The sequence below is a fragment of the Lynx rufus genome, unplaced genomic scaffold (assembly GCF_022079265.1).
Source record: "Lynx rufus isolate CCGP_SWC_20201006 ecotype Redwood Valley unplaced genomic scaffold, mLynRuf1.p SCAF_4, whole genome shotgun sequence".
Lineage (NCBI taxonomy): Eukaryota > Metazoa > Chordata > Mammalia > Carnivora > Felidae > Lynx > Lynx rufus.
In genome coordinates, this window is record NW_025814856.1 from 168,910,566 (window position 1) to 168,938,422 (window position 27,857).

The 27,857-nt window shown below is 53.1% G+C and overlaps 1 protein-coding gene across 2 annotated transcripts in view; it reads left to right on the forward strand.

Annotated features, from left to right (window-relative positions):
• Positions 1–27,857, forward strand: part of DNAJB6 (DnaJ heat shock protein family (Hsp40) member B6) — a 68,819-nt gene that overhangs the window by 30,789 nt on the left and 10,173 nt on the right. The window contains exons 6-8 of one of the 2 annotated variants that reach the window (XM_047094779.1): positions 11,470–11,601; positions 13,681–13,822; positions 14,347–14,417. In XM_047094779.1, coding sequence (XP_046950735.1) covers positions 11,470–11,601; positions 13,681–13,822; positions 14,347–14,417 — 345 coding nt within the window. The remainder of the gene's footprint in view (positions 1–11,469; positions 11,602–13,680; positions 13,823–14,346; positions 14,418–27,857) is intronic. The other variant, XM_047094780.1, reaches the window with a different exon arrangement.

The window sequence follows — 27,857 nt, forward strand, 5'->3', positions numbered from 1 at the left end:
TAGGAAATGTCACTGTAAGAAAAACACCGAGGGTTCAATGATCTTTCCTGCGGTAAGATTACCTTTGTGTCTCATTACAGCCTTTAGCGAACTTCATGTGTTGTTTTGGGGGGTGCCGGGTTGTGTTGGGTGAAATCCCGTGTTTGGATGGCGTGACTCCTCCGGTGGCCGAGTGAGGATCTCCTGCCAGCGAGGGTTTCGGCCCCACTGCACATCGGCAGCGGGGGCAGCAGTGCAGGCTGACCTCTCTGAGCAGGAGGCCAGGCATCTGCTACACGCGTGATACCTTCCAGGAGTTGTTTTGGTGGAAGGGTCCCTTAGGGATTGAATTGGAGCCAGATTTTGTTTTCATTAGGAAAATAGTCTGACGGGCCAGGCTTCCTCATTCAAAGTGATTTTCATCGGGCAGTTCTTCCTAGAGCAAAGAAGGTGTAGTGAGGATAATGAGATGTAAATGAGGAAGTAACATATAGCTTTTACCCACTGTAAGTTGGTTTTTGTGTGTGTGTGTGTGTGTGTAATTTTTTTTAATTTATTTTTTTAATTTCCGCCCAAATTAGCACAGTGCAACAGTGATTTCAGGAGTAGATTACTTAATGCCCCTTGTCCGTTTAGTCCATCCCCCTCCCACAACCCCTCCAGCAACCCTGTTTGTTCTCCATATTTAAGAGTCTCTTAGGTATTGTCCCTCTTCCTATTTTTATATTATTTTTGCTTCCCTTATGTTCATCTGTTCTGTGTCTTAAAGTCCTCATATGAGTGAAGTCATATGATGTTTGTCTTTCTCTGACTAATTTCGCTCGGTATAATACCCTCCGGTTCCATCCATGTTATTGCAATTGGCAAGATTTCATTCTTTCTCATTGCCAAGTCATATTTCATTGTATGTATAAACCACATCTTCTTTACCTATTCATCCGTTGATGGACATTTGGGCTCTTTCCATACTTTGGCTATTGTCGATAGTGCTGCTATAAACATGGGGGTGCATGTGTCCCTTCGAAACACCACCTGTATCCCGTGGATAAACGCCTAGTAGTGCCATTGCTGGGTCGTAGGGAAGTTCTGTTTTTAGTTTTTTGAGGAACCTCCCTACTGTTTTCCAGAGTGGCTGCACCAGCTTGCCTTCCCACCGGCTGTAAGTTGTTTATACCCGATGTTCACACCTTCTAAATTGTGAGATATGTGTATGTATAGAAAGTTTTATGTGCATGTGTATTTTCACTGAGATTGTGGACACAAAGCACATTTTGATGGGAATTTCTTCATTTGGACTCAGTCCTGTTTAAGAGATAACTAGTCTTACTGTGATTCTAGACTCTTGGGCCCTCTGTTTTAGACACCAAGATGTTCAAATTTAACGGTAGGCATTTCCTGTACATTTTCCACGATTCGTGTGTCAGTGATGCTTCTTCAATCTGTTCTCATAGGTGTTCTAGGTGACTTCCATTTTCAGGCGCTAAGGATTTGCACACAGGAACAGAAACTTCTCCACGGCTGCTACATGTACGAAGTAACGGTACAGCCTGCTGGCGGTACGTGTAGCCTAGATCCGAATGTAGGGCTGGGGGTTTCTGCCGTAGCAGTGGTTCAGTTGATGTCAAGCAGCGGCCCCATCCCACTTACCCGGGGCTGTCGTGACGTCCGTTGGTCGTAGCACGTAATTTTTTAGTCCTGATTTTTCACCCGGTTCTTTTTCCTCTCCTGTTCTGCCTCCTGAGAAGAGTAGCTCAGAATCAGACGTGTGTGTCTCACGCAAGTATCAGTGCATCAAATTCCATGTCTGACAGGCTTCCTAAATGAAAGGGGACAAGAGCTCAAAGAACCAGAGACCCATGGAAAAGTGTGAGGTGTGAAGGGTATCGGACAGACTGCAAGCAGTCCTGTGCCCACGGACCGGCCAGCGACGGTCGTCACGTTATGGCAGAGGGCTGAGGCCTGGGCCTGGCTGACAAAGTCCCCGTGACAGCAGCCGCCCCCCACAGGAGCGCCCTCACCCCGAGATCCAGGGGACCAGCCGTACCTTCGCGGGCAGCTCAATGTGTTCACGTCCTTCCCCGAGTGCTGAGCTCTGTCCGAATGTAAATTGGAAGGGATGGCCTGAATTTGAGTGAGGGGGAGCTGGTGGTGGTTTATTATTACAGAACACCATTACTCGGCATTCTGAGGCCGACAGCTAGATGCTGTTGGTGTCATTTAGTCCTCAGAGCCCTGGCCCGAGTAGGTTTGGAGGAAACGTCTGGGTATAACTCGACATTTTATGGGCTCGTTTTCTTACGTTGGAAAGCCAAAGCCACCTAAAACAACTTCCAGAGAGCCTTTTCCTTCACGATGGCGCCAATCTTTTCAGCCTCGTGAAAGAAAAAACGGGTGTAGCGGTGGAAGGAGGAGACAGCCCGTCGGGGGGTGTGGGCTCGTGGAGGGGAGGGGTGGGCTCGCCCCGGGGAGGGGAGCGGACTCACTTGCCCCGGGGAGGGCGACAGCTGACGGTCCCGAACCGGGTCCGGACTGAGCATCGTGAGCCCTCGTCTTGCTCCCCAGGGCTCGAGGAGGTGGCGAGCGAGGAGCTGGAGCCCGGGTTTGAGGACTCGGCGGAAGACGCCCCGAGTGAAGAGGACAGCGAGGTGTCGGGTGTGATCTGTAGCGAGGAGCTTGATGTCTGTAGCGACGACGAGCCCAGTGAGGGCCGTAGCTGGGGCTGGGGCGAGCTCCTGAGCGAGGAGCTCGAGTCCGCCTCCAGTGAGGATGAGGCGAGTCCGTGGGACGCGGACGAGCTCAGCGAGGAGAGTGAGGAGCTGCTGAGCGAGGACGGAGGGCCAGAGCCGGAGGCACTGCCTGTGCAGCCGTGAGCGGGGGCCGCGCTCGCTCGCGGGGCTTGGCTCACAGGACGTGTGTCTGCAATAAAATGTGTCTGCATTACTGGTGCCTGAGCTGGTCCTCGGTCGGGGAGTGGCGGCCCCCGGGAGTAGTGAGGGAAACCAGACGAAGGTGGGGCCCTGGGAGCCGTAGAGTGGCTCTCCCAGGCATCCTGTCACTCAGAGTCGGAAGCCAGCATTCCGGCCCACTGGGCCCCGGAGGGCCAGAACGACTCCATAGGCCTGGGGGGTGAAGACAGGAACTGACGCCCTGGGGCCCGGAGGCCGAAGTTGAGGCCAGTCCCGGGAGGGAGCCCGCCTTCCAGGCCTCCTTGCGGCTTCTGGTGGCCTCAGATGGTCCTCGCACGTAGGTGTCTTCCCCTGTGTCTTCACATCCCGCCCCCTCTGTGGGTGTGTTTCCGTCCAGATTTCCCCTCATGGGGACACAGCGACACTGGATTTGGACCCACCTTGATGAGCTCATCCTAAGTGCATCGTCGGCAGAGACCCTGTTTGTGAATAAGGTCTCGCTCGCTCACGGGGCCTGGGGCTTAGGGATCTCACATCGTTTGGGGGGCCGCAGTCCAACCTGTGGCATAATCTTCCCTAAAGAAGAGTTGTCTGTGGGTTCAGAAGCAGGAAATCTTGGAAGGGGAAAGAAGGGGAAGTTTGCAGTGAGACGTGCTAGGAGAGAGCAGAACTCAGGTGCACAGGCGGGAGAGGAGCAGGTGCTTCCGTGTTCATGTGGGATGAGATTTCACACTTGGCATCCCTGGGCACGCATGATGGGGAAGGAATACAGGGAATGAGACTTAAAAATCCACATAAGCGCGTCACGTGTTAGACAGGTTTCCAGCGATACTGAGAGGCCTTTTCCGAACCCCAACCAGCCCATGGTCCTGCGTGAGCGAGGGGATCGAGGAGTATTGCTGCCCCCGGGCCCCTCCTCGTGTCTCTTGGTGGGGAGGGAGAGTGCCTTGGGCAGGTTTTCCTGGAGAATGGAATGCAAGCTGTCGGCTGTTGTTCTGTGTGTAGCGGACAACTCTCGCTCTTGGGATGTGGAGCTGGCATTCGGAAGTAGTTGACTTTGATGTAAAACTCTGCCGGCAAGTGAGGGGGTGGGCGCCGGGCTAGCCGTCCTCGGCGTCTCCTTTCTTTGGTGCGCGCTTAGTGGTTTCGAGACGGCTGATGCGCTGCCTCCCTGCCCTCCCTCACCCATGCCCCCTAGGAGGGAGGAGGAAATGGCTTCTGGAAAAGGTCATTCTGGGACCCGTTTCCGGGGTCAGGAGCACAGCGGCGCCGGCCGCCCCACAGCGGGCGTGGAGGCCTGTAATGAGATTCTGCACGCCGGGCTTGAATGGCGTGGTCAGCCAGGTCCTCTGGGTGTGGCGTCACTTTCCAAGGGAAGCCAGCGCCTGCACTCGAGTTGGTTCTTAAGCTTTTAATTTAGTTTCTGGGCCTCGCTCGGGTCAGTTTCCAGAGTCCTTGGGGGTTTTGCTTATCATGTGTCCCGTGTGGAATGTTGGGTTCTGTGGTCAAGGGAACCGCTTCTTCCTGGGAGGCTGGAGAAGGACGCTCTGGGGCCCCAGGTCTGGGCAGAGGGCAGAGGCCCGTCCTCTTCCTCACGTGTGCAGGGAGGTGGGCCGGGCATGGCCGTCTGAGGGAGTAAGACAGCAGAAGAGCATCATTCCTGTAGGAGGGGGACAGAAAGGACACCTGCAGGACCAGACATGCTGCTGTCCTTCTCGTACCTTCCTTCTAAAGCAAGGAGTCCATATTCTCACGGAGCACCAAGCCTCTGTATTGGGGTCTAAAATGAGATGATTTCGGTCCAGGATGTGTAGTTTGGGTCCCCGACTTGGATAGATCCTTGCAACTCTTAGAAAATCCAGTGCTCCAGCCACACCTGGGATGTCACTAGAAATTCTGTTGCGTAACAGAATAATCACATGGAAAGTTGAAGAGCGTGGCGTCCATTCGTCCGGTGAATACATGCCACCTGTTCAGTGCCAGGCCGCCCCTCCGGGCGCTGAGGAAGCAGCGGGGACCGAGGGTCCCGTGCAGCGCGGCGTCGTGGCTGGGTGTCTGTTCCCATTTCACTTAGTTGCAGATTCCTTAGAAATGTGTTGCTTCGTACTTCAGGATCTGTAAAAAATGACGTTTACAGGTTTTTGAGTTGTAGGAAAGGAGTGTTTTAATTTTAGCTCGTGTTGTTGGGATTGGCTGGGTGACCTCTTACAAGTCCCTGTCTGGGTCACTTGGACTTAGGATGCAGCTATAGTTTAGAGTAGATGTTTTTGTTTTCTTTTTTAAGTTTTGTTTATTTTTCAGAGGGAGCAAGCAGGGGAGGGGTAGAGAGAGAAGGAGACAGAATCCCAAGCAGGCTCTGTGCTGTGAACCCAGAGCCCGACTTGGGGCTTGAACCCCATGAATTGTGTGATCATGACCTGAGTCAAAATTAAGCGCCAGATGCTTAACTGACTGAGCCACCCAGGCGCCTCTAGAGCAGATAGATTTTTCTTTAAAAAAGAAAAAAAATTTAAGGTCATCTCTTTATTTGGGGGGGGGGGGAGAGCGTGCGAGAGCTTGCACAAGCAGGGGAGGGGCAGAGAGAAGGAGAGTCAGAATCCCCAGCCGGCTCCACACCATGAGCGCAGAGCCCGATGAAGGGCTCGAACTCAGACTGAGATCGTGACCTGAGCTGAGATCAAGAGTCGGATGCTTGACCAGCTGTGCCACCCAGGCGCCCCGAGTAGATGGTTTTCCTTGTTTGAAATGCCCGTTATCTTTTTTAGGTTTTGTTTTGCTCTCCCCCCCCCCCCAAGTTTTTCTGTGTGCCTGGGGAATCAATAGTGTGAGGCCGCGTGGAAAGGAGCGGCTGGTACCTTAAGTCGTTAGTAGTGCAGGCCTCTTCTTGCTTGGGTTTTGTGCTGCTGGAAGCACTCGCTTCAGGATGGCGGGGTAAGAGCGGCGTGGGGGCGCCCTGGTGGCTCAGTCGGTTAAGCGTCCGGCTTCGGCTCAGGTCACGATCATGCGGTTCGTGGGTTCCGGCCTCACGTCGGGCTCTGTGCTCACAGCTCGGAGCCTGGAGCCTGTTTTGGATTCTGTGGTCTCCCTGTCTCTCTGACCCTCCTCTGTTCATGCTCTGTCTCTCTCTGTCTCAAAAAAAAAAAAAAAAAAAAAAAAAAAGCCGTGTTAATCATGGTGTTCTTAGTTTTTTGTTCCTGTGCTGGTGTTCGTGGCGTTAAAGGATTTATTTGATTTGTCTCTCCAAATAGGTTTTGTGGTTATCTATCAGATACTGAATCTTGGTAAAACTTAAGAAAAGTGGATGGCCTTAAATCTCTGTCACACTTGTTTCCTTAAGGCTTTTTCTCCGTACCCATGCGTGTGAATGTTTCCTCGGTGTTTGTGCGTTTGTGCATGCGCACAGGTATTTTTCCTGCGCTTACACGTGGAAGCAGGCGTCGTGTTGAAGAACGAACACACGTAAGCGTTCCTGTGTGCGTGCGGGTCAGCACTGGTTACGGGTTCCTGTGTGCGTGCTTGCATTTGTCGCGTGTTGTATGTGTGCGTGTAAACCTTTTTCTGTACCCCAGCACACAGACATTTGTTATGTGTTCACGTGTGCATGCGTGTAAACGTTTGTTATGTGTTTATGCGTGTGAACGTTTGCTTATATGTGTTTGGTGCTAAATTTTTCCACAAAGTTCACTTAAGTGTACTTCTTGGCCTAAGTTTGACCTCGTGACTTTGTCATTGACCGGTATTTTGCTAATGCCGCTGACCTCTTCGTGGATTTGGTTTTGTATTTCTGAGACACTGGTGAGGTCTTGTGAGGTTGAGAAGGGGTGTTTGATGCACATCCGGGGCCCCCAGCGCCTAGAGCCCTGGCGCGGCGGGGTAGGTCACACCTCGGACCTGCATCCGTCTCACGTGGTATTTAGGTCTCACCTGCCTGAAGGTAGCTGTAGAATGATCAGAAATACAAGTTGCATTGTCTGAGAACCTGCGTGAGAGCCGGTCGGGTCTCTGTTGATGTATTTGTTTCTGACCGTTGGTCCATCTCTGAGGGACTGACTTGTAGCGTAAGGAGTTGGCTCACTTGATTACGGAGACCAGCAAGTTCAGGGTTTGCACGGCTGCCGTCTGAGCCAGAATCCAGAGGCCGGCAGGCTGCAAGAGCCAGCGTTCGGTTGAACCCCCCCCCCCTCCGGCCGGGGGATTCTCCTACCTGGGGGAGGGGGGCTCTTGGTTCCCTCAAGCCCTTCCACAGACGGATTGAGGCCCCTACACATGGGGGAGGCCAGTACGTTTGCTCGGTCTACCGATCTAAATGTTAGTCTTAATCCAGAAGCACCCGTAGAGACGCAGCCGGAATACTGCTCGAGCGAACTCCTGAGCCCCCTGTGGCCCCTTCACGCCATATGTCAAGTTAACCCCACAAGCCCGCCCTCCGTCCCCTTGATGCCCGTGCTCGTCTTAGTAAGTCACGGCCCTTAATCTCCAAATAGAGACCGCAGCACGGTCGTGACTCTGCCTGACAGCATCCTGGCTCTCCCGAGCGTCCCTGAAGACGAGCCGCCCCCGGCCAGGGCGATGGGATCCTCAAACACGGGGACGGGAGCCTCAAACACGGGGACGGGAGCGGGCATCTTCCCCAGCCTGGCAAGGGTGCATAAGAGAGGCCAGGAAGGGGGGGGGGGGGGAATGTTGGCTCGCGTAAGAAGATGCGGGCTCGGGCCTCCGGGACACGGTAAGGAGGTCCCGGCAGTCGGCGTGCGTTCGGAGCTGGGCTCCGGGAGTCCGCCGGCCCCGGCACGGCTTGGAACTACCAGGTCCACTTGGGTAGAGGTGTTTTGATAAATGGCGGTGGTGAAAATGTATTTCCTCTTTGGGACTCGCCACGTCGGGTGCCTTCTCGCTTGCTCGACGGAGAGAAGGCAGAAGAGAACCCGGACAACATAGGCAACATGTGAGTCCAGCCCGCCGTGGGGCCGGTAAGGCTTCCCATCGGCGGTCGGCTGCCAGCTGCCAGCAGCTGGGTGGTGCGGGCCTCCCAAGTTCTGCTCGGACCCCGTGTGCGTGGCCAGGGGGCGAAGTCCCTCCCCTGCGTGTCCTCAGCATGGGGGCTGCTGGGGCCCGTGTGGCCACGGGCAGAAGGCACAACAGGCCTCCGTGTTTCCTTATGTTAAGTTTCCGAGTCGCGGTGTGTTTCCAGAATGTGAATGTAATGTTTATCCCTTTTAATCTCAAAGGAGTAATGAATTTGGGAAGTATCAGTGCGGCAAAAGGGGGGAGGCAATCCACATTTGTCTCACCACCAAGACGATTGCAAACCCACCGTTAACGTTTTTCACGTGTTTAAGTGGTAACTTGTTACTTGCTCTGCCTTTTCCTGAAGCCTGAATTTGATGGTCACTTAAATGTGCGTCTAAAATGCTGTTTACTTCTCCCACCTGGGGAAAATCTGGTGATTTTCAGTTTTCAGCGTGTCATCGATGCTTTGAATTCTCTTCGTGCAGTGGGGTATTTCCGTACTCGAGGGGAGTGATTTCCCCGAAGCGGAGTCACTGGTTTGAACAGTTTTAAAACAGCGTATTGGGTTTGGGGGCCAGAGGTTTCAAAAGGTCACGAAACAGACTCCTGAACTACTTTTTGAAAACGTACAGACCGGTCACAGCCAGTGGTGAGAAATCTTCGTAAAGGTCTGTCCAGTCTCACAGTGGCAGCTTTTAACAACGTAAGCATGATGTTAAGAGAACCCCCGAGAGCGTGTGTTTTCTGGTGTCACCACGACGGTTGTAACTGAGGCTTTTCGTTTTGAGGGTGAAACTTTTGTTAAGTTTAATATTTGAAATCGTGTTAACAGTTCAGTGACTAGAACGACGACCCGAATGAAAGAAACGCGTTTAGGCTGAGCAACGTAAGAGTTTCTAAAAACCCGAGAAAAAGTAAACTGAAAAGCCACCGGCCTGGCTCACACTCCTAAGCCAGCTTTTGAAGTAGCTTCTGAGGAATAGGGTTTTCTAATCCAGGGCTTCTTTTCGCTCAGGGCGCGAGCCCGGAGCCCACGCACGTCCTCGGTGGCGGTGGAGCCTCGCCGCAGCTGGCTGCCCGGAGAACCTCAGGAGGCCGCAGGCCAGCTGGGCTTTAGGCAGCGGGGGACTCGGGGCAGGTGCGGGCTTGGCGTGTCGGGGAGGCCAACTTGCTTGGAGCGTCGTCCGGGGGCGTCAGAGCCTCACGCGGCTCAGGTGAAAACCGTTCTTAGTGGTTACTTCTTAGGGGAGAGTGAGAATTTCCGCACCGTGAGTTGAAATTGCATTCGTGAGGTTTCTGTTTCTCCGTGTGGGGGTTGACCCCAGGGACCTCTGACAGGAGATCTGGCACCGTGGGTGTGTAGGTCGTGGGGTTAAGGGAAGGAGGGACCCGTAAATCGGTCGCTTGGGTTTTATTTGATAGGATGAGCCTCCTGAGAAGTTCACAGTATGTTAGTAGTTTTAGACAGAGTTCGTGATCCACTTCCATTTGTGCTTTTTTTTTTTTTTAAATTTTTTTTTCAACGTTTATTTATTTTTGGGACAGAGAGAGACAGAGCATGAACGGGGGAGGGGCAGAGAGAGAGGGAGACACAGAATCGGAAGCAGGCTCCAGGCTCTGAGCCATCAGCCCAGAGCCTGACGCGGGGCTCGAACTCACGGACCGCGAGATCGTGACCTGGCTGAAGTCGGACAGTTAACCGACTGCGCCACCCAGGCGCCCCCCATTTGTGCTTCTGATGGGCTGACTGTACGCCCAGCCCTGTTTGTAGAGTAGGTTTTAAGGGATTTCCTTAAACTTAACTTTGTAGAGGGTAGCGCTGGCCGTGCAGTGTGGGAGCGAAGTTCCGACAGGACAGTTCCGGGGGGCCTGCCAACAACAAGCACTTGGGATCTGTTACCCTGTGTCTGCACGGGGATGCACACGGGCTCTCCTTCTTCCTCTGGCGCCTCCTTTCTAGATCTTTCAGGAAGGCACCGGTAACCAGTTTCTCCAGACGTTTCCTTCTGGCCCATCTTAATACATGCAGCATTAGATAAAGCAGGCCAGCCGATTCGCGCCGAGCAACTCCGGTCTCGAGGCCGAGTCTGTGCGTGTGCCGTCTCCTTGCCCCTGTTCCGAGCTGGCTTCAAGCTGCCCCGGCTGCGCCGAGCCCTTCACGATCGCTCACGGCCCTGCATCCCATCTTTTCAGACCGTGGACAGAGTTGACCTTGGCGTGCTGCGTCCCTTGGGTCACGTTTGTTTGTGAACTTGAGTTGGATTGTGGATCCCCATCTGTGCTTGGGGCCGGTGCTCGCTGTGTGTTGACTTGTCATATTGACTGTCCTTTCCCTTCCAGTGTATGGCTCTCCCTGCTCTGGTCACCCGGTTGTAAAAAAAAAAAAAAAAAAAAAAAATGCCATCCTGATTCTTTTTTGTTTTTGAAAAATTTTTCATGTTTATTTTTGAGAGAGAGAGAGACAACATGCAAGTGGGAGGGGCAGAGAGAGGGAGAGGGAGAGAAAGAGAACGAGTGGGGGAGGGGCAGAGAGACAGGGAGACGCAGAATCCCAGGCAGGCTCTAGGCTCTGAGCTGTCAGCCCAGACAGAGCCCGATGTGGGGCTTGAACTCTTGAACCGCGAGATCGTGACCTGAGCCGAAGTTGGACCAACTAAGCCACCCAGGCGCCACCTACACCATACGGATTCTGTAGTTGTGGGGTTGTAATGCGTTACTTTTCTTTTTCTCCGGAATGCATTTTTTCTTTTTTTTTTTCCTTAACGTTTATTTATTTACTTTTGAGAGAGCACAAAGCGAGGGAGAGACAGAGAGGAAAGTTTGTATTCCTATGTTTTTGGTAAGTGCTCATTGACTGAACCAAAAATAAATGGACTGTTCTTATTTTCAGGAGCATTTTGGTATCTTTAAGAGCAATACGTTTTCTATTGTATTAGTAGTTTTCTCGTAAAGTGCATTATTCAAGTTTGACTTTGACTAATCCTTTCTTAAATTTTTTTGAGACGTCAGGCTTACAGAAAAGTAAATGGAATTCTTAAACACTGTGGCCCAGAATCAGGAGCTGTTACGTTTTGCCTCACTTGATATAACAGTCTCTGTGTGTTATGTGAATGTGAGAATAATTGGTTTTTGTTTCTGTCTCTGGATTACGTTGGGGAAGGCAGCCCAGGCTGTGTGGAGTGCAGCTCCCTGCGTGCGGAACCGTCTTTCCCTTGCAGGTGGCGGCAGCGGGGACAGAGCCTCGCGGCTCTCGCTCGGAGGCTGTTAAAACCTCTCCCCGTCGGAGTTTGAAGCACGCATCAGTGGTCCCGAATTTTGTATTTATACATATGGGGATTGCGTCAGCAGTCTAATCAGTTATTTCCTAGTGGATTGTAGCTTTAGTTGAGTTAAATGAGTCTGTAAAACTGCGGGTTTATTGGACGAACTTTGGTTGCTCTGCAGACGAGCTGTGTTAAAACTTCTCGTGGAGGTTTTTCTTCTGAGGCGATGTGTTCTAAGGCATTAAACTGTTTACCCTCATTGCAGCTCTCTCTCCCATGGAAAAATAAAACGTGACTATGTTTGTTTTTAGAAGACCCGTTTGAGGACTTTTTTGGGAGTCGAAGAGGCCCCCGTGGAAGCAGGAACCAAGGCACAGGGTCGTTTTTCTCTGCCTTCAGTGGATTTCCGTCATTTGGAGGAGGGTTTTCTTCCTTGGATACAGGTATTAAGTTTTAGATCTGATTTCTGATATCTGAACAGACATTAATGCTGATAAACACTTTCAGTCAATGCAGTTGTGGTTTTTTTTGTTTAGTATTTAGGTTTGAGAGAGCAGGCACGAGTGGGGGAGGGGCAGAGAGAGAGAGAGAGAGAGAGAGAGAGAGAGAGAGGACAGAGGAGCCAAGGCAGGCTGGCTCCAACTCAACGAGGTCATGACTTGAGCTGAAGATGGTCGCTCAACTGACTGAGCCTCCCAGGTGCCCCCGAAAACCCACTTCTGATCTTACCATTACAGATCAATGTCTGTTTATTTATTTAACTTTTTTTCATGTTTGTTTATTTTGAGAGAGGAAAGAGCAGAGTGAGAGGGAGAAAGAATCCCAAGCAGGCTCTACACTGTCAGTGCAGAACCCGATGTGGGGCTCGAACCTAAGAACTGTGAGATCATGACCTGAGCCGAGATCAAGAGTCCGACACTTACCCCGCTGAGCCACCCAGGCGCCTCTAAAGGTCAACATTTAATGAAACTCCTGGTTAAAACCAGTTACTTGATTTGAGTAAATAACTGAAAAAACCCACTAAACAAACTGCCTGATCCTTTTTTTGTCTAACCTCCTTGGCAGCTGTAAAAACAATAGGGATGATCGTAGAAGAGTCCGGGTTGATGGGATCAGAAGGTGGGGGAGGGGAGGTGTTAACACAGCCCCCCCCCCCCCCCCCCCCCGCGTCTGCAAGTGACCATGGCTCAGGGGGGTCCACTAGGGGCTGCAGTTGTGGGATTGCTCTGCCCTGCCACACACGGTGGCCGAGGGGCCATTTTAAGGCAGCGCATCAGGGGCGCCTGGCCGGCTCAGTCAGAGGAGCGTGAGATTCTTGATCTCTGTGGTTGTGAGTTCAAGCCCCGTGTTGGGTGTAGAGATTACTTAGAAAAATGAAATCTTAACAACAAATAAAGGCAGCCCATCAATCTGAGTAATGTGCACATGGCATGATAACAATTACATATTTACTTGAAAAATTAGGGTCTTTTATTTATTTATTTGAAGGTCATGTAGTCCTCTTAACAGAGGGGCGCTTGTGTTTTTGATTCTCTGATTTTTCTTTCAAATGCTACGTGGTTAGAATTGGCAGTGCTCGTTATGAAGGCTCCCTGCAAAGCAGCTCAAAACGTTCCTCCCTTCAAGGCCCGTGCTGGTAACAGGGAGGTCGTTGGCTCTCTTGGACACGGAGGCAGAGGGCTTCTGTCGACAGCCTCTCTCCAGCAGACCCTGCCGGTACAGGCGTGCAGTATGCTGAAGGTTAATTTGCTCAAGTTTAAGGGAGAGTCAAACAAAGCTGGTGTAAAATATCATCGAATAGGCCTTCATTTAAGGAACTGTGTCTGATGTGTGGTGAGGGGCCTGTGTGGACGGAGACCTTCCCTCAGGAGCCTTGTTGCAGAGCTGCGTTTAGGGAGTGTGGGCGTTCGGTCTAATGGGGACATTCACAAGTGGGACAGGTGGTAAGCCCCAGAGACCAGCAGACCAGTCTCAGTAGGAGACGTTGGTTCGCGTGAGTGTGACTTGTGGAAGGCGGGGGTTTTCAGCTGCGGTGTGACGGCCATGATTGAGGACATTGTCCTTGAAACGTGTGAGTCCGTGCTTTGTCACGTAACTACTTGCACTGTTCTTTCTAAAATTACTTGAGTTTTTTGATAACTCAGTCTCCTCTCCCGTGGTCGCATCGCAAGAAGGTGAGGAGGTTGGGGGGGCACCCCCGCTGGGGAAGCCACACCGTCCCTGCAGCACGACCGTGCATACTGCCGTCCTGGTCACCTGCGCACCGCGTGGTGCTCAGCTGGGGGCCTCTGACGGGGGGGGGGGGGAGACGCCCGTGCGCCCACAGAGCGCTGTGTAAAGGAGAGGGAGAGGAAGCGTAGGACTCCAAAAGGGGAGCAGGGCTCTGCCCCACGCCCCAGGGTCTGGAGGAGCACCCGTGTGCCCCCCGGCTCTGCGGCCGCCCTGCTTAGGTGTGCTCACCTCGTCCGATGGGTTCCTCAGACTTGCATTAAACCCGTACTGAACATGCTGTTTTCCGGCAGGATTTACTTCCTTCGGGTCGGCAGGTCACGGGGGCCTCACTTCCTTCTCGTCCACGGCGTTTGGTGGCAGCGGGATGGGCAGCTTCAAATCTATATCCACTTCTACAAAAATGGTGAACGGCAGAAAAATCACTACAAAGAGGTATGGTGTTCGTCTCTCTTTCAAATAAGTAGGCGTAACGTTTCACGGGTGCCACATTTCCTGTTGACCACCTCCCCCAGTAGCTTGACATACAGGGTGTCTGTTAAATTTGGCACCATTGGGATCTTTTAATGTCCAAATTAGAGCTTTTGCTTTTAAACCTCTGCTGAATAATACGTATCAGAAATAACGCTCACTTAGAGGCACGCTTGACACGTGTGATGACGTCACAGTTCACGCGTAGTGAGTTTTGTTGGCGACATTTGCCATTTTGATGGCTAGTGTCTGTGCGTGTGTTCAGCGTTCGGCCACGTGTACCTGAGACAACTTTTACCTCAGCGTAAACGTGTCTTCTGTCTTCGGGAGGGACTGTCGTCAGTAGGTTGCCTTCCGCTGCTGTGTTTTTAACCCTCCGCGCGAGCGATTTCACGTATGTCAGCGGGCACGATGTGTTTTCAAAATACGCAGATACGTTCACATGCGTTTACGTTAAAAACAGGTTCTGAGTGCGTTTTCTCTTTCAGAATTGTCGAGAATGGCGAGGAAAGAGTAGAAGTTGAAGAGAACGGCCAGTTAAAGTCCTTAACGATAAATGGTAAGGAGCAGCTGCTGCGCTTGGATAACAAGTAACACCCGACGCTCGCGCCGCGTAACAGAAAGTAACAGACACGTAACTGTAACAACCGTAACGAACCATATCGGGCGCCGGTGAGGAGTAACAGAAACATTGTTTTTGAAGATTTCACACGAACTCGACTCTCAGTATAACTGTACCTAATCTAAAGTATTTATACACAGCTCATCGGAGCCCTATTTGTCATAGACTCTTGAGTTTATTGTTGGGACCACATAATAGGACCATTGGGTTTTTGTTTCGTTTTGTTTTTTGTTTTTGTTTTTGCCTTTTTTTTTTTTTTTTGTCTTTAAAATTGTTGTAAATCTCTGTATGCACTTTGCTTTCTTATTAAACGTGATCCAAGGTGGCCGTGACCCTTTCGTACACTAACACCAGCACGGACCTGCTTTTCCATCGTGTTTGAAATGTGAGCCAAGTAGAGTCAGCCTGCTGTGAAGTTAACATTGCCAGGATGAATCTTCCACAAAAAAAATAATTTCAGTCTTTTTCAGTATTTAGTAGTGAGAGATATTAATGCATTAATGGTAATACATTTCTCGTTTAATATAAATTGAGGATGTTTTTCTAGTGCATGAATGCTGGCAACTTAGTAAGTTTTGACAATTGTTTAAATATGTAATGTTAAGCTTAGGTTTAAAAAAGTAAAGCTGGTAACTGGGTCTTTGTCATTTGCTTAAAAAAAATAATAAATGCGAATGTGTTTGGTGCATTCTTTCCTGAGTGGGGCTACAGTCTTCTTGTGTCTGCGTATGATTTTGTGCCTGGGCTCGCGGGGCCGCTTCGTTACCGTTTCCTTCTGTTCGTGAAGGTGGGTGCTGATCTTCCGTCCCATGTGTTCCTTTCCCTCAGCATATTTGGAGAGTGTACGAAGAGTCTCCTATTTACGTTCTAGAATGATTAGCAGCGTATTGACACTTCCCGTGTGGTAACAGTTTTACAGAGAAGAAAGAAACAGCTATGCAGCTCTTCATTCCTAGTAGGTTCTAGTTTTCTAGGGTACGTTTGACGCGAGCTTACTTAAAGATGTGGTATGTACGGCAAAGTCTTGCAGTGACAGAGATGCGGGCAAAAATAAAGGCCTTTTTTTGTTTCTCAAGGTGTAAAATCTGTCACAGTCACCGTTAAGAACTAGAATTCCAGCCACAGGAATGTCAAACTAGACTCGGGTTGCATTTGAATGACCCCACTCGGCTTTGTTTTGGATGAGCGGCCGGGTCCTGCCTGAAGGAGAGGAGGACCAAAGGTGCTTACTCCCTGACGGACACATTGGCCTCTGTGCAGGCCCAGTTGGAAGGCATCGGGAACTTTACAAAATCAAGTGTGTCTTTATTGAAGACAAGGGAGATTTTAGAAAATCTCATAGAGACCGTTTAAAAAAGCAAAGCACTGCAGAATTCATTGCGAGTATGAGAAGACCGTTGAACCCAGGGAAAACCGTGAAAGATGCCGACGTGTGTTGTCCTGAGGCCTCCGTGCCTCTGGAGAAGAGCGGCGTGGAGGGAGGCCACCGGAAAGGGCTTTGCCGGATGCGGTTTCACGAGCTGAAATTCTGACGCTGGAAAGCCTGCTCGTGTTTATGCTGTTGGGATAGACGGTTTCTCTGTTCCTGGGGAACTGTGGTGAATACTTGGAACTAAACAGATGTGGAATTTTACAGTCAGTGACGGTGGGCGGGGTGAACCTCTTGATAGAGCAGGTCGGCGGTCCCCCGAGGACAGCGGGTGCTGACGGCGGGTCCCGGGTCAACCAGTACGAGGTGGCGCTTCGGGGAGGCGCCGCACTAGAGCTGTGGTCTTAACGTTCTTGAAGCCGGTAGAGCGGTGCGTGCTGCTGACCGCACTTCCCGCCGTAAACCGTTTCTTCTCCTCGAATGGCACGCGCGGAAGGTGTCTGACTCCCAGAGTCTTTCTGCTGAGGTTTCTTGGTGGAGGGCATCCCGGTCAAGTGGTCAAGTGTCCACTCTCAAGTTGGCATTTGAGAACATCACCTTTATTCTGCACTTGTGCTGTTGGTGAGAGTGTTTGACGAGTCAGTTAACCGGAGGAGCTTCCTTGTTGCTGAGCGGTTTGTATGTATGTACGTGTGTATTTAAAAAAAAATTTTTTTATTATGAGTCCGAGAGCGCGAGTGGTGGGGGAGGGGCGGAGAGAGAGGGAGAGAGAGGGAATCCGAAGCAGCTCCAGGCTACTCGCTGTTTGAACACTTGCTATTGTGACCCGATGACCTTTTAAAAAATTACACGGATACGAGATTCTGTGACCATCTAAGGTGTTTCTGAGGGGGTTGGTACTCGTGCATCAGGTAGTTTAACGATGCAAGTCCTCCGAGAAGCATTGGCTTAACTTCTTCTTCCTCTGTCGCCATCTCCTGTGTTCTTAACGTCGCGCAGCGTTTCCACTTTGGTTTTGGGTACTTTTCCCAATCTGGTCACTTGGGCCACTTTCCGATCTTCTTCAGTTGTGAAAATGCTCCTTGCACTTCTGTGAGCTGCGTTAAGTAGGCGTAGACCTTGGTTCAGGCCAGATGCTTTTCTCTTGTCTAAATTAGCTGTTTGATCTTGACATCTCAGAAGGTCAAGGTAGGGAAAGTGGTAACGGCTCTTACTCCTGTCAGTGAGAAATGGGGAAATCCCAGGGACCGCCGATTTCCAGAGACCAGAACTAGCTGGGACTTGGGCAGTGTCGCTGGTTAGGGAGACGCAGGGGGAGGTGCCACGGGCCTGTCACTGGCGGTTCACTCCAGGGCAGCAGACGCTTTCTTCTTGGTTTGTGGCCGTTGCCCTCCGACCACCTGGCTGCGTGAGCCGTTTATTGGGGAGCCAATCGTTGGTCCTTTTCCTGCTGTCTGAGCATTCAGGAAACAGGGGATCTATTCTGGAGTCCACGTGCCCCGAGAACAGGGGCCCACTTGGTGGGGGCACTGCTCCCCGAGCTGGTGCTCGAGGAGTGAGCCCCACGACTGCCAGCCCACCCTGTTCATTTCTCCTTGTTCCCCTTCAGAGGTCACTGTGCCCTGCTCCTCCGTGCCAAGTCCTGACCAGGCCTGGTATGGGAGGGCTTAAGGGTGCATCTAGGTTTAGGACATTTCTTTCCTGTTTGGATCACTGAGCAGTAAATGGTCAGTTTCGTGGTCTAATAAACCAGTTTATCTCACATGGGACTGATGTGTCCCAGGAAGGAGCGTCTCGCTGTCATGTCCCTCTCGCCAGCCCTCCCTCCTCTCGTGCTGGCAGCTCGGGAGACTGCGTCCTCGTACTGAAAGTCCTTCCTTGCACGGCCCCCGACACTCACAGAAAACAGGCCCTTAGTAAGTGGGCCTGCCCCAGGGCCTGGGGCTGCAGACGATATTGCGGGAGCACGGCAGCGGCTCCTTTCTCCTGCCTTGGGGAGACCCCTGTACTTGCTGACCACCTGCCGTGGCCTCTGGCCCACGCCTCGCCCTTCCCCTCCCCTCCAGGACTGCTCGCCCTAGCTGGTACCGCGGTGGGGCGGGGGCTCACGTTCCGGTCTCTTCCGGAGGCAGCCGGACCTGCCTGTGGGAGTGGGAGCCTGAGCGCAAGTGCAGCTCGTGCCACCGTCCCTCCATCCCCAGACGGGCACGCCGTCAGCAGCGGTGTCGTGGGGCCCGGAGCCCGTGCGATGTTTCTCAGGCATCTTCTCCAGTTTGGTCACTTCCACGGCAGAGTTCGCGATTGAGTATCGGTACACGTGCATCTCTTAACGTGCGCACCATGTCCCGTAGCTGTGTTTCTCTCCCAAGCAGTTCTTCCGATGCTGTCCAGCCTACCATCCGGACGCGAATTTGCCTTGCAGAGGGTATTGAGCGCCAGTGTTTCCCAGTGTTGATGGATGGATCCGTCAGAAACACCGCGAATACACAATGTCCTGTCACATGCACTCTGCTTCCGCTAATAAAGCGGTAGGAAAGTCGGACTCCCAGACCAGAGATGTTCAATTGTTTTCTCCTTCTCCGGCCGCCCCCTTGCCGAGCTGACCCTGGTCGGCCTCGAGGTGGCCGGGGCGCTGCCTGGCCACTCCGCCCACCCCTGAAGTCGGGAACGTTGTTGCTGATCAAGCCTGGGCCTGAGCGGACAACCTCTTACCTGAGACGGGGGGCTCGCCAAGGCTCTGCTGTGAGGCCAAGGCTCTGATGACATCCGGTCTGGAGCCGGAGCAGAATGAGCCGTGGCCTCCGTGTGCCCAGAGTCTCCCTGACCGTCCCTCGCCCGGTCTGTGCAGAGTCCGGTGAGCTGTGGTGAGGTGTTCAAGGGCCGTTCAGAAGGCCCGAGGCAAGTTGTGGACTGTGCCTGTCGGGCGGAGACGGGGCTCCCAGCGGGTTCTGGCGTGGCTGGTGTGTGGACCCGGCCGCCCCGCGTGGCGTGGGCCCGCCTCCGGCACCCATGGCAGCCTCGGCCTCCTTGTCCTGTGCAGCCTGGCGGGGAGGCGGGGGGCGTTGCTGCATCTTCTTCCCACACGGTGTGGAGTTCTTGCAAACCGCAGTCTGTTCTTGTGGGAGGAGGTCTGTTAAATTTGGTTCCTGGAAGTCGAATGGTTGGAAGTGTACGTATGAAAGTTGACGGTCATCGCTTCCCACAGAGAACGCTTTCCCATCAACGACGGATTCCTCGCATAACTGTGAAAATCCTGGCTGGGTGGTTGTTTTTTTTTTTTTTTTTTTCCAAGCAGGCCCCATGCCCAGCACAGAGCCCATCGTGGGTTCTGCGATGAAGACCTGAGCCGAGGTCGACAGTGGACCCTTGATCTGCGCCACCCAGGCACCCCTGGTGTTTAAATTTTACATCTCCCTGGTCAGTTAGGTGGGCCATCTTTGTGTTACCTTGGCACACATCCCTGGAGTGCTGGGACTCCCTGGGTTCCTGTCATGTTGTGGTTTCTTGGGCCTTTGCCTGCTCTGCTGAAGGTGGTCTTTGCAGTTGTCTGTCTGTTACGCTTGCCGTGGGCGGTCTTGATTTCTTCTCCAGAAAGGTGTCTCTCTTTTGGCCTTTGGTTCAATCCCCTCCATCTTGTACAACGGAATATTTTCTCATTTTCTTCACTTTCACGTGTATATTTCTCTTTAATTCACATGGTGCGTTAGTGAAGTGGTCTGACTTTCTCCCAGATACCCCCCCCCCCCGTCCCCCGTCCCTGTCTTGTATGCTGCTGTCACTGTGTTGCTGGACTTCTTTCTTTCTTGTTCTCTCGTCTCAGGCCAGGATCACACTGTGTCAGTAGGAGTGGCTGCCTCAAAGGGCCGCTCGCTTTCAAGCCTGTCTTGGGTGTTCTGACACTTGGAAACGAAGGGCACGGCGACTCCAGGTACCCGCCTCTGTCTGATGCCCTTTCCTGACTGGCTGTTGCGTAGAAGCAAGTGAGAAAGTAAGTTTTTATGTTGCCTTTAATCCAGTCACCTCACTGTGCTCTTGGCTTACAAAGGGATCTACTTTTATAGCTAGAAAGCCCGGCTAGATCTCTCCTCTCTGCTTCCCGCCCCCATTTTTTCTGGACCTAATCGTTAATATCGACCGTGGGCACTTCCCTCCTTGTCCCCAGTAGGCCTGGTTTAAGTATTTTATTTGTAGGATTATGTGCTTGGCTGCTGCCTTTTCTTTCTGTCGAAGAAGAAAGCTCGGCGGCGATGCTGGGCCCTCTGACGGAAGTCCCCAGGGCTCCCGAAGGTAGAGGGGGCCCCGGCCCGGCTCCCGTCTCACCCGGAAGCCGTGCGTGCGCTCTGTCCGCAAGAGGAGAGGGGACTTGCCTGGAGAGCCTTCTGGCCTGGGCACGTTTCCAGTCACTGAATCTTTGAACTTTTCTGCTGTTCGTGCTGGTGTGCATTTTCTCCTTGTGAGTTAAGTTCTGTTTTCAGGGACCGTGTCCATGCTGTCGAGGCTCTTGAGGTTTCGGTCAGCGTGTGGGGAGCGTGCTTTCTCCCTCCTCGGGTCTGTTCTCTACACCTGCGGCTTTCGGGTGCCGGCCTGTTCGTGTTAGTCCTTCTGGAAGCCATAGCTTCTAGTATTTTCCTATTAAATACCTAGTTTTAATCTTTTTTCTTCACCGCGGTTCAGTTTTCGTTTTTTTTTTAATTTTAGAGAGCGAGCCTGGGGGGGGGGGGACAGAGGGAGAGAGGAGAGTCCTGAGCAAACTCCACGCTTAGCACAGAGCCTGACATGGGGCTCGATCCCACGACCCTGGGATCATGACTTGAGCTGAAATCAAGACTCAGACACTCAGCCAATGGACTGATTCACCCATGTGCCCCCAGAATATTTATTTACAGCCTTTTTGTTCACAAATGGGAGTTTTTGAAATTACTGCTGAGTTCAACCTATATAACCTTCTTCATTTTTGCTCATTTCTAAGTCTGTTGTGTTTTTTATTTCCAGTCAAAACACGGCCTATAAAATATGAGACATCTGTTTGGGATGAGTTGTTCAGAAACAAGTTTTTACCTAGCTGATTCTGTCAACTTTTTGCTGCTGGGTTGTTTCCGTCTCTTAGTTTAGATATTTGTCCATCTATATTTACCTTCTAAATATGTTAAAATATTTATCTAGAACTTTTGAGCGAGGTATGGAGTCTGATTTTTATTTTGCCATTTTTGTTTTTATTTAGCCATATGAATGGCTATTCTGTCCTTTTCCCCAGTGAAATGATTTCTTTTTTTTAACAGTTTATTTACTTTGAGAAAGAGGTTGTGTGAGCAGGGGAGGGGCAGAGGGAGAGAATCCCAAGCAGGCTCCACACTGTCAGCACAGAACCCCACTCAGGGCTCAAACTCAACGAACCGTGAGATCATGACCTGAGCCAAGATAAGTCTTGGATGCTTAACTGACTGAGCCACCCAGGCGACCTGAAATGGGGTTTCTTTAATTCTTAGTAATTTACCTTTGGAGGTTTGTTTGTTTGTTTGTTTTTGGAGATAGCTCATTAGGATTCTCCTATAGTGAATAAATTTGTTAAGGCCTGATTTTTTTTTCACATTTTTTTTTAATCATGTCTATTTTTAATTTTATTTTTTATTTTTTAAAATTTATATCCAAGTTACTTAGCATATAGTGCAACAATGATTTCACGAGTAGTTCTTTAGTGCCCCTTACCCACTTAGCCCATCCCCCCTCCCACAACCCCTCCAGTAACTCTCAGGTTGTTCTCCATATTTAAGTCTCTTGTGTTTTGTCCTCCTCCCTGTTTTTATATTTGTTTCCCTTCCCTTATGTTCATCTGTTCTGTGGCTTAAAGTCCTCATTGAATGAGTGAAGTCATATGATGTTTGTCTTTCTCTGACTGATTTCACTTAGCATAACACCCTCCAGTTCCATCCACGTAGTTGCAAATGGCAAGATTTCATTCTTTTTGATTGCCGAGTAATACTCTGTTGTGTGTATATACCACATCTTCTTTACTCATTCATCCGTCGATGGACATTCGAGCTCTTTCCATACTTTGGCTACTGTCGATAGCGCTGGTATAAACATTGGGGTGCATGTGCCCCTTCGGAACAGCACACCTGTATCCCTTGGATAAATACCTACTAGTGCAGTTGCTGGGTCGTAGGGAAGTTCTGTTTCTGGTTTTTTGAGGAACCTCCCTCCTGTTTTCCAGAGTGGCTGCAGCAGCTTACATTCCCATAATTATGTTTATTTTTGAGAGAGACACACACAGCACGGACAGGGGAGGGGCAGAGAGGGAGGGAGACACAGTCTGAAGCAGGCTCCAGGCTCCGAGCCGTCGGCACAGAGCCCGACTTGGGGCTCGAACTCACGGACCGCGAGATCGTGACCTGAGCCGAAGTCGGACGCTTAACCGACGGAGCCCCACAGGCGCCCCAAGGGCTGACTTTTAAAGATACCAGGCCCTTGACTCAGCACACTGTCTGCCGTTCACCTGGACGGTGTGGAGGTACTGTCACCCAGCAGGTGTGGGTCAGCCGTGTGCCTTCCCTCTGCTCACTGCAGGGCCGGGGATGGAATCTGAGCGCTCGAGCTTTGTAGGTGGCACCGTCTGGGGCACCTTTTACGTGAGAGAAGGGCATGGTGGGAGGTATACAGCAGCCCTAGGTGCAAAGGCTCCAGCCTAGTTCGTGATTTTGTGTCACCAACGTTTGGAATTACTGTGCCCTCCACTTTTGCTCTACACGTCTTATTTTTCATTCTCGAGAGATCCAGCCTGTGAGTGGGGGGAGGGGCAGCGGGGGAGAGAGCGAGAATCCCCAGCCGGCTCCGGCGCAGAGCCTGACGCGGGGCTCGATCCCACGACCCCGGGATCATGACCTGAGCCGAAGTCCATCGAGGCTCTGGTGCTCGACTGACCGAGCCACCAGGCGCCCTTCTGGTTTTGCTTTACGTTTTCCTTTGAAGAGAATTTCATAGGAGCGTTACTAGTGCGTGCTGCTGACCGCTGGGCTCAGTGGACTGGGGTGCTGCGCTTCGGGCCCCCAGGCCCCACGGGGACGGTTGGAGCAGGGGGCTGGCCGCTCTGCCATCTGGGGCGCTGCCTGCCTTTTCCTTGCGGGGAGGGCTCGGCTGCCCAGGGGCTTGCTCTCGGGGTGTTCTTGTGATGAAAACAACTCGTGGAGTTCCTCGGCACATACCCTCATCTAACGGGTTTTGGAGAGACTTAACAGATGTATTTCACAGAAGACTGAGTAACTTGGAGCAGAAACGACAACTTTTTATGTGGATTGAAGCGTGTGTCTTCAGAAAAATCAATTTTATGAACGTACAGAAATAGGATGCTTATTCCGTTCTATGACGTGTCTGTTCAAGATTTGTTTTAGTAATTATGTCAGTGGTTCTTCATCTCGACAACCAAGTCATGCTTCAGACATAAGTTTCCAAAGACCGGACCCCCACACAGGGCAGGCAGTCCTGCTCCAGAAAGAAGGGTCCTTTGGATTCTAGGGCGCACGGGACTCCGTTCACGGCTCCTTTGACACGCGTCACAGGTCAGGTGTTTGGGAAGGAGGGCGCTGGGATTTTCCTCTCCCCACACCCTCTCACCCCACACAGATCTCTTCCTCTTGAGGCCCCGTGGCTGCTAGAGTTGGGTTGTGTGGCCCCGAGACCTCCCCCAGGGTGGCTGTAGGAACCCCCGGGGCTGGAGGCCGTGCGTGGGTGGGCTTCTGTTTCCCCCCAGCATTTTCTTCCCGCGCACCCCTCTCCGTCCTCTGTGGCATTTGGTTTGTATGCCGGCTGTCGGCAGTCTCCGGCAGGGCGTTCGAACATGACCCCCGGTCACGTAACGGGGCCGGCTCCCGGAAGGGTGGCCGAGCGACCGCAGGCACGTGAATCCGGATAGACGATCCACAGATGAGATCACGAAGCCTCCACATCCCTTGCTTTCCAGCTTCGTTGTCCTCAAACCGAGCAGACGCCACAGGAGACGATGATACGATAAAAGCAGCTGATAGACCCGAGTTGCAGGCACCAGCAGCTTCACTCCCACGACAGCCCCGTGGCCTGGATCTGCGGCCTTGCCCGCTTTGCAGACGAGGCTTGGGACACTGAGACGGTCAGTGGGGTCCGGCCCCTCCGCCCCGGCCCGCACGTGCTGTTCGTCCAGGGATACTGTGAGATGTAAACTTCCCCTGCGAGGCCTGTGCCTAAGCCCGGCCTGGCCGGTGCGCAGAGAATCTGGAGCAGTAACTAACCCCGTGTTTATCAGGCGGCTGCTAAGGTGCCGCTGGTAACTGACTCCCGGCTGGCCTGCGCCACTGAGGACCTCCGGCGACGCACAGTCCGTGGTCCCGGCCGAGGGAGGTGTGGTCGGGGACGGCAGCCACCGTGGAGGCCTGCGTGCGGTGCCTCCGGACGGTTAAGAGGCCGTGTCCTCGGTTTTTAACAAAATAATACTTGTTTTAAGCTGCGGTCCTGGTGGGGAAGGCGGCAGCACTGGGGTTCCCGGGATCTTTGGTCCTTTGTCAGTGGCTCTGTTGTGGCCCTTAGCGTGGGTTCACGCGTGCTCTGTCTTCTGTGGGGAGGGGCCGGGCAGGAGTTCCTTCTGTGTTCTCCCTCCTGTGTTCCAGAGCCCTCCCTGCTGGAACCCCGGGCGCCATGGTGACTCGGTTTCCCCTCACGTGACGGGACGGGCACTGTGTGCTTGGACTCCGGCCAGCTGTTTCGGGAACTAGTCCTTCAGTCCCTCAGCAAGTAGCCTCATCTGTCCGCCTTCTCTGTCTTGCACACGTCACCGTGCCCACCACCTGCCGGCTGGAACTCCGGTGTCCCCTTGTCGAAAAGCGCTCAGGGGCTCCGTTGGCTTAGGTGACGTTTTAGGATTTGTCTCGTGCCCGCGCTTCCAGTCCCTGTCCCACGCTTCTCCGCGCCCGCTCCATTCTACGTCCGAGTCCCGTCATGGCGTGGGCCGCCTCCTGTGGTTTTCCCTTGTCCCTCTGTGTCCCCGTTGCAGGGACTGCGCCCTTGGCTCTCCTCGGCTCTGCTCACTTTTGTCATCCGGACACTGGCCGTCTGTGCTGTGTATAGGCAGAGCACGAGGTGGGTGGCCCTGACCTCATCGTGGGGCCGAGTGTTTACGCGTGTCCTGTCCCGAGCTTTGTAAGAACGGGGGCCTCGTCCCACGCTGGTCTCCAGGGCCTGGCACGCTCCGGGCCCTGATGCCTGAGCGAGTCTTCTGATGGGCCGGTGGCGCATTTCTGGATGTGTGCGTCATCTCACGTTGCATGTGTGGTATCCATGATTTGAGTGAGTATGGGATTAACGCTCTCCCATCCCCCCAAAAAGCAGCTGCAGCCAAGGCCTCTTGGATTGTACATATTTGGGAAAAGTGGTTCTGTTTTTATCTATGGAAGTTTGTTTTCATTTGCATCTTATCAACCCAGAGCACACTCACTGTATCTGGACTCCATTTGGGGAGAGTGCCGGGCGTTAGCCGGGCCGGCTGTGTGCTCGGGGCAGCTGCCCAGCGTGCCTTCCATAGCTTCCTGCTGAGTTCATGTGCTTTGGCCCCGGAGACCGGCAGACCGTGTTTTTGTTTTTCAATTTGTTAACTTGGTGCTACGGGGGCAGGATGTGTTCTGGTATATTTAGTTGTCCAAAAGAAAAGGGTGCTTGGAGTGTTGTCACTAACACTCCCAGTTTAGCTGATTCTTGCGCGAGAAGACAGGCTTGCAGAAATTATACCAAAATAGTAAATTTGGTATGGGTCGTAGAACTGGATGGGACTTGTTTTTTTCCAGCTAATTTGTAGCGCCTTCGTAAGGTACAGGGTCAAGTCAGATTGTTTAAAGGATTCACGGTAAATTCCACAGAAGAGGACGACCTAGTCAGTGGTAGTACAGAACAGGAAGAAGTGAAAAATGTGGCCGGCCGTTAGAAGTGACGTGGGGTGTGGGGGAGGAGACGGGAGGCCCAGTGCTCACTGTTTGGTTTGCGTTCCTAGTTTTAAGTTACGCCGGACAACCGTGTGGCTTTGTGAGAGGTTTGTCGGTGCTGGGTCCCTTCTTCCAGGGCGATTGTGCCCAACGGTGTCCCTGAGTTTGGAGCAGGGAATCCGGGGCCATGGGAGACCCCTGCCCGCCCCGCCCACCCCCCGCCCCAGTCCAGCACTTGGGCCTCGCTGGGCTGTGGTTGGACGTGACGTCAGAACAGAGGTTTTGGGGGTGGTGGGGAGGCAGGGACGCTGGCCCAGGCTCCTCCGGCTTCGGTGGGAGGGGTTGTGTTCGGTTTTGAGGAAGACAAACGAGGCCGCTTTAAAAAATTTTTTTTTTATTCAACGTTTATTTATTTTTGGGACAGAGAGAGACAGAGCATGAACGGGGGAGGGGCAGAGAGAGAGGGAGACACAGAATCGGAAACAGGCTCCAGGCTCCGAGCCATCAGCCCAGAGCCCGACGCGGGGCTCGAACTCACGGACCGCGAGATCGTGACCTGAGCTGAAGTCGGACGCTTAACCGACTGCGCCACCCAGGCGCCCCTCGAGGCCGCTTTAAAACTGAGGGGAGGTGAGGCAGGTTCCGATCCTGTGGGACTAGCCCTCCCTCAGAAGCTCCCTGTCATGTCCCCACGCGGTGGGGGCAGGTGACATCCCGATGACGGGTTGAGTTCCTTGCACAGCACATTAAGTGTGTAGTCGGGACCTGCCACTCCGTCACGGCGGCTCGTCCCGACACCGGGCGCGGGCATCCCTCGTTCCAGATGCTCTCGGACTCCCTCTCCACGTCCCCGTGTCTCTGAAGCAGCGGGCCGGGGGGGTGGGGGGGACAGGTCGCGGCCAGCGTGGAGTCTGCCGCACAGCTCCCAGCCCGGGAGGAGGAGTGGGCTTCCCGCCCCGGCGTGAGGGTGGCGGTGCCCTGGGTCTCGGGTCGATTGTGCCCTTCGTTCTGATCAAAACCAGCCCTCGAATCCCCTTTCACCACCAGGTGGGGGACGGTGGCCTCCTGTCAGTGCCGCCAGCCCACTGTGCACCTAGCGGGTTCAGTGAGTCCCTGCAGAAAGGATCCGGTGAGACCTTTGGGGTGAGACCGTGACTTAATCTCTGCTTCTCATTCCCTTTCTTTATCTCCTTTCCCCAAATCATCTTTCCTGGTGCCTGAGACACCGTAAAGTTTGTGGGAACTTTGTGAGGTCAGTGACTTGATTGTCCCTGCTGCAGACCCGAGGACCTTGGGAGCTCACGGTGGCGTGACAAGCCCAGTCACCGTGTCCCCTTTAAGGGTCGACCGTGTGGACCAGAAGGACGGGTGCCAGCTGCGTGTCCTACCACTGTTTCTGGAAGGGTCCCTGTGGACCTGACAGCCTGACTCTCCACCCTGGCCACCCGCCCTTATGGCGCCGCCGTAAGTCCTGATGCCCGGACCGTGCCGCGGGGGCTCTAGGGAAGAAGCTTCATGAAGGCGAGGCCTGAGCAGGAGTGGCGCTAGGATTTGCCCGGGAGGATGGGCTCCGGAAGGCAGGGAACACAGGCGCCCGGGCCCCTGTCCGGAGCTGGTGGGCAGGCCAGGGTGCTTGGGCAGGGGCCCCCTCCGAGGGACGTCCTGCAGGGAGCGCGCCTGATTGCCCCGGGTTCCCGGCAGTCCTGGATATGGTGCCCTCCCGCGTCCGTGATTTGCTTGCCTTCTGAGCCCTGAGCGTGTCAGGATCCGAGAGGCCTGGGAGACGCGGGCCAGTCTGCAGGGGACAGACGCCTTCACGATCTCTGTTTCCCGTATCTCTGTACATGGGCACTCGGAACGTCCTTGAGCTGAGCACCTTAGCGACTTCTGTCTTCCAGCCACACAGCAAACGCAGGGCACAAGGCGTCCCTGGAAGCCAGTGTGCGTGCACGTCCTGGGCCTGGGGAAGTAAAGACAACGGGGAACAGCACGGCGTCATAGGCCCGGCGCTTCTTCCCGCGGCCTGTGCGGCCCTCGACCGGCCAGCAGGACCGCACCCTGCCCGTGGTG